The sequence below is a fragment of the Populus trichocarpa genome, chromosome 14 (assembly GCF_000002775.5).
Source record: "Populus trichocarpa isolate Nisqually-1 chromosome 14, P.trichocarpa_v4.1, whole genome shotgun sequence".
NCBI classification, from domain to species: Eukaryota; Viridiplantae; Streptophyta; class Magnoliopsida; order Malpighiales; family Salicaceae; genus Populus; species Populus trichocarpa.
The window spans coordinates 5,163,166-5,169,341 of NC_037298.2; the positions used below are offsets into that span (position 1 = coordinate 5,163,166).

Consider the following 6,176-nt stretch of genomic DNA (forward strand, 5'->3'; position numbering starts at 1 on the left):
TTTAACAAGTTAATTGTTGGTGAAAAATGTATTAATCTGTTGGATTTTTCACCACACAAATTTAGGGAAGTAGGGGGGGGGTATTTTGGGATTCCACTTGTTTAGAGTGATATTTTAAAACTTAACGAGACAAGTCATACTAATTAATAAAAAAGGGGATCAAACATGGGCTTCTCCCTTTAAGAAGGTAGACTAGCTTACCATTACTGGAAAGTAATGCACAAAAATTAAAAACAAATTGCATCACTTAAAGAATAAGAACTTGAAAATAAAATTTAATTAGATAGAGAATTGCAAAACTCAATAAAACTTTACTGACTAAGAATTTTGAGGGTACTTGGCAGTGTGGTAGCGGTTGCTTTTTAAATAACTTATCGTGCTGAAATGCATGCAAATGATTTTTTTTATTTTTTAAAAATTATTTTTGACATCAACACATCAAAGCGATCCAAAACGTACAACCAATATTAAATTTTAGCAAAAAAAAAAATTAAATTTTTTAAAAACACGGTTTGCACCGCGTTCCCAAACATGTTCTTTATAACACAAGCTAACTCTCTAGAAATTTAGATGCTTCTAGAGATTTTAATTTATAGTGTTGAATACTCTTACAAAATATAAAATAAAATCTATAAATTGATAAGGGATACTGGAAGATACCTTTGATTTTTTTTTTGAACGAAAGTCTTAAATATTGAAAATCTTGTGGTCAAATGGTAACTTTTTTCCATTCTTGAATTGTGCAAAATCTCCTCTTTTTCTTCCAATGAGATCCATAATTGATATTTTTATATATATTTTTATTAAATTTCCCATGTAAAATCTTTCCACTTTTGCTTTTATACGTAATAGAAAACAACCATATAATTAATAAAAATTAAATTAAACATTTATTTAAATTAATAATTTATGATATCAAAATAACTATTTTAAAGTGCTTATCATTAATCAAAACATTCTATAGCTAAAAATTTATAATAAAACACTAAAGACTCATAGGAATTGCCAATCAAAACATCCCATATAAGGGGCGCAGCGTGGTGGTAAAAGACTTGAAATCTGCACGGTAGGTCTCGAGTTCGAGTCAGGATATATATCTCTTATAAGAGTCTGGGACAATCAGGATTTTACTCACTCACCTGAACCTATAAATTGCGCTTTCCGGAGATGGAGTTTTCTCGAATAAAAAAAAAAAAAGAGAGCACATGAGCAGGAGTCAGATTTCATGCTGACGTGAATAATTTGTGGAAAAAAAGGCAACGATTTCTGACTTCTGAGTAGGAGTCGTCGAACCATTGATGACATAGCAAGAAGATAGATAGTCTTGAGATTTGGAGAAATATTTTTTATAAGAAATTATGATACAAGAAATCCAGCCCGTGTCTATAATTTGTCTCCTGTTTATGATTCTTACCGACTCTTCCAAGTTAATACCATTCCGCGCTTTCTCAGTAATTTCCTAGAAATTCTAATGCCAACACTGGCGGCTTGTGCGTAGTGGCTTCCAATGTCATGTTGGAAAGTGACACGTATCCGAATCACACGCAATCCGAATCAGCATATACGTGTGTGTGTGTAGACACGCAATTTGTTAAGGATTTATAAAGTCCTGCATTCATCTGTACGGCTACACCTCATCAGCCATGGCAGAAACATCCACTGCAACAAAGAGGCGAGCTCAACTTTGCATTTTCAGGCACTGCTTTGAACTCCTATCATACTCTTAAGTCTCTAAATAACCACAAAGTCTTGATTTGTCTCAGATATGCAGTCGTGACAGGAGCAAATAAAGGGATCGGGCTGGAAATATGTAGGCAGTTGACTTCTCATGGGATTGTTGTGGTGTTGACAGCTAGAGATGAGAAGAGGGGCCTTGAAGCTGTTCAAAAGATGAAAGACTCTGGCATCTCTGATGATCTTGTGGTTTTCCATCAGCTAGATGTGGTTGACCCAGATTCCATTGCTTCTTTGGTTGAGTTTGTCAAAACCAAATTTGGAAAACTTGATATCTTGGTGGGATAACAAATTTGTTGGATTCTAGGTCCTGTAATTTGTTGAACAATTGAATTCTTAAGTGCATTATGAGAAAATTGGAACCCTGTGCAGGTGAACAATGCTGCGATTAGTGGAGTTGTGCTAAATGCTGATGCTTTCAAAAGAGCCTTCGAGCTTTCTGGTTGTTGGGTAAGACTTTGGAATGATTTCAGAAAAAAAAGGAAATAAGTCCTAATTATTGTTTGTAATCGCCATTCTGTTGATATTGAATGTTACGGATGGCATAAGATTTTTCTTTGTAAAATGCAGCCAGACGGGGAGGAAGTGTGGAATGAAATTGAAACTCAAAGTTTTGAGTTGGCAGAACAATGCATCAAAACAAACTATTATGGGGTAAGAGGAATGGTTGAAGCTCTAACTCCACTCCTCCAGCTTTCTGATTCAGCAAGGATTATAAATGTTACTTCAAAATTGGGACTGTTGAAGGTAGTACTTAATAACCCTTTTTCCAGATCAGTTACGGAGTCTAGAAATCTGGCTGAATTGTTTCTCTTGAATGATAACATTTCTTGCGTTACTGTTATTTATTAGGTTTCCATGTAGCTTAGATAACAAGTATTTTCCTGCTATGTGGTTTAGAATATTCCCAATGGACGTGTTAAAGGATTGTTGAATGATGTTGAAAGCCTCACTGGAGATAGAATAGATGAAATTTTGAAGGAGTTTCTAAAAGATTTCAAGGAAGGGTTGCTAAAAACCAAAGGTTGGCCGACTCAACTCTCTGCCTATACTGTTGCTAAAGCTGCCATGAATGCCTACACTAGGATTCTGGCCAAAAGGTACCCGAATTTCCATGCCAATTGTGTCTCCCCTGGCTATTGCAAGACCGACTTAAGTACCAATACCGGCTACTTCACCGCTGCAGAAGGAGCTGAAGGTGCTGTGAGGTTGGCACTGCTGCCTGATGGTGGGCCTTCTGGTTTTTGCTTTTTGCAGAAAGAAATGCTGACCTATTTTTGAAAGAAGACGAGACATTATAGAATCGTCGTGTGATAATGGAACCGCAAGTATTAAAATTTCAAGTTGTTGATGTATTTTCCCACCAAGGCAGAATAATATGAACATTTTGTCAACATGCGGATGGAGTCGCAGTTTGTGCTATGTTTTATTTAACAGGATTGGTGTCCTATAACCTCAAAGGGTTGTCTTGGTGGTTAAGTAGATTTGCTCCCTTGATTTCTGAGATTCAAGTTTTGAGACCAACACTCACAAAATCTTACTAAATTTATCTGAATACACCTGGCCAATATGGATGTTATGCTTTTACTGGCCTGAGGTTCCCCTTACCACTGAAAAAAAAACAGAAAGAAAGAAGGATTGATGTCCTCTGGCAGATGCAATCCTGTTATTGCTCGTGTCCGAAATCCTGGAAACCTAACACTTAGCCAGACTTTAGAATGAGTGAATAATTTTGTTAGATATAGAGTTCTACAGGATTGTGTGCTGGCGAACTAAACTTGGTTTTATGCTGAACTATGCGCATGAATCTCAACTAAACAAGTGAAGCAGGCATCTAGCCATCCTAAAGTTTGATGATGCTGGACAACTCTGATAATTGTTAGGATTAGAGCTTAAAGATCAATGGAACTAACTTGTGAAAAAGAGGTGCTGCTTGTCACTAGTCGGGAGAAAAAGCCGGCCGCTAACAGCACCTTCATCAATAAACAATCTAAGATCCATAGTTTTAAAACCCGGTCCGGCCCGGTGGGTCGACCCGGGACCCAGCCGACCCGTGCCTGGGGCCAGGCCGGGTTTAAGTAAAAACCAGCCAAGAATTTGACCCGGCAAAACCTGGTCGACTCGTCGATCCGGAACCCAGTCGACCCGACCTTATTTTATATACACACACACACACACGCCAAACGACGTCGTTTTGGCCTTTTACAGTTAAAAGGCCAAAACAATTAACAATGAAGAATTGAAGACAAAAATGAGAATCGAGAAAACCTATTTAAAGAAATTTTCAAGCCATTTCAGTCGCGAAGAAAAGCAGACAACTTCTTCTCGACGCAAGAGATTCATGAACAAGCCCATCTAAGAGCCTAGCTGTAGCAGCCTTTATTGCGATAGAGAGAGCTTCCAACAAGGAAAGCGTGAACCCATCTCGTGCCCTGTAAGAAGGAACGTTATCAGTTTCAAAGCCTATTCGATGTCATCTTTCTTGTCCTCTTTTGATTCAACCTCCTATTCCTCCAACTATGGCAGCCAAGAGCGCTGCTTATTCCCCTTCATATTTAGATGCTTCCTGCAAAAGACTCTTGATTACTGTTTCAAATCTACGAATAAAGTTAGTTTTTCATGTGGAGTTTGAGAAGCATTTGTGTTTACTTGTGTATGATTCTGAGTCCAGGTAGATGCAGAGCAACTGCTATCTTTCTTTGGCTGCCACAGGGAGGATTTCAATTTTCCTTCACCACTGCAGTCAGAGATCTATGTACAAAATTACCTTTCAGATGAAGAGGATCTGACAGAGTTTGCAGACTCATTACTTGTTGATCCAGATGAATATGGCACTAAAAAAGTGAAAATGCTGCACTATTTCTCCCAAATGACCACAACTCACCAAGGTCATCAAGGAAAGCTTATGCTGAGGATAGCAGTGACAGAACAACTTATCATGCCTATGGAGAGGTAATAAATAATCTCCAATGACTATTTTTAGCAACGCCTGATTCTCTCAATAATTATTTAAGTGATATTAATGGGAGCATTGTTCAGAAGATAGCTCAGCCATTAAACCGGTTGCATTGAATTTTTTTTTGGGTCAACCCATCTGACCCGTGACCCGATCATTATACCGGGTCAACCACCGGGTCGGGTTTAAAAACTATGCTAAGATCCTCAATCTTAAGTTTCCCGTGGCGGCGGCTAACAACAATGGCTGGTTTCTCTGTTAATTCTTGTGAGAAATTAACCATCAAACATCGACGTTTCAGTCATAAATCGAATAAGAAGAATGCTGATATACAATGTCCTGAAAAGTGTAAAACCATCAACATCAAGTCATTTCCCACGAAAGAAAGTAGGTTGTTGGAGAAACTGGCAGATTAGGGCTAACAGTTTTAGCACATGAAAGTCCTTGCAATTCTTAGATAAAATAAAATAAAAGAAAAAATTCATACAAGGTACCGATCAATCACCTTTGGGTTTATCCCAAAACACTTTTCCTCCCAATAAGAGCCTCTATCTTTGGCGCCTTAGTTGTTCATCTACACTGTTCCCTTTCTCTAAACCAGCATGCATGGCAATTAAATTACAGTGTTTAACTCCTTCTTCATCCTCTATACACAAATCAGTCATCCTGGGAAAGAAAATTGCGCAATATTATGAAACCCACAAAGCTTCATCCATCGTCCCTATAAGGAACCGCCTTCCGTTAAATCTGTCTCAATACAAAATTTAGTTCAATAAGATCGCAACATTAATCACATCGAATCCAAAACAATCTCAAAGCTTATAGATGCAAGAATCTAAAAATCTCAATCCTTCACCATACCAATCAAAAATATATCCATTATGCATGACATTAAGGAACTAAGAATCAAAAGACTCAAAAACACAATCTACTCGGTCCAAAAACTGATAAACCAAACGCCCATTTCACACTGAACAGCTAAAAACCAATATCATATTAAAAAGAAAAAATCAAAGAAAGCAAAAAAGAGCACAAAATACAAGAAGATCCATGAGAGAAGCCATAGGAAGTGAAAGTGGGGATCCACATGTGACAACAAATTGAAAATATGAGAATTGTGATGCCCACAATTAAATTAAAAGGGGTCTATATATTTAACCAACATGAGAGACTAGTCATGTGATGAATGTTCCCAACATTTGAGAATGAGTAGATGATTTTGATGGACAAAAAACTAAGGGGATGTTTATTTTTGAGTTTCAAATTGCTTTTTATCCAAAAAAAAAAATGTTTGAAACTCAAAACCAACGGATCTTAAGCATATTGTTTGTAATGTGCTTCAGTATTAACCACAACGTGCTTCCATTTACACACCATTAAACCAACGGTGCGTGCGGCAGCCATCGACCTCCGTTGGCAGCCTTTCTCGGTATAATTTCATTCGTCTTGGCAACTTCATTTTTTCAAGGCAACGAATGTACAAGAA

General features: G+C 37.5%; 1 protein-coding gene across 1 annotated transcript; it reads left to right on the forward strand.

Annotated features, from left to right (window-relative positions):
• The first annotated feature begins 1,508 nt into the window (after nucleotides 1–1,508).
• On the forward strand, nucleotides 1,509–3,130 carry LOC7496945 ((+)-neomenthol dehydrogenase). Its single transcript, XM_024584334.2, has 5 exons — nucleotides 1,509–1,672; nucleotides 1,764–2,013; nucleotides 2,107–2,184; nucleotides 2,305–2,481; nucleotides 2,635–3,130. The coding sequence occupies exons 1-5, from the start codon at nucleotides 1,644–1,646 to the stop codon at nucleotides 3,013–3,015; spliced, it is 915 nt and encodes a 304-aa protein (XP_024440102.2). The 5' UTR covers nucleotides 1,509–1,643; the 3' UTR covers nucleotides 3,016–3,130.
• The last annotated feature ends 3,046 nt before the right edge of the window (nucleotides 3,131–6,176 follow it).

Coding starts and splice junctions, on each gene's coding strand:
- LOC7496945 (XM_024584334.2), top strand. CDS start 1,644: ATGGCAGAAACATCCACTGCAACAAAGAG. Junction 2,014..2,106: donor TTGGAAAACTTGATATCTTG/GTGGGATAACAA, acceptor AACCCTGTGCAG/GTGAACAATGCTGCGATTAG. Junction 2,185..2,304: donor TCGAGCTTTCTGGTTGTTGG/GTAAGACTTTGG, acceptor TGTAAAATGCAG/CCAGACGGGGAGGAAGTGTG.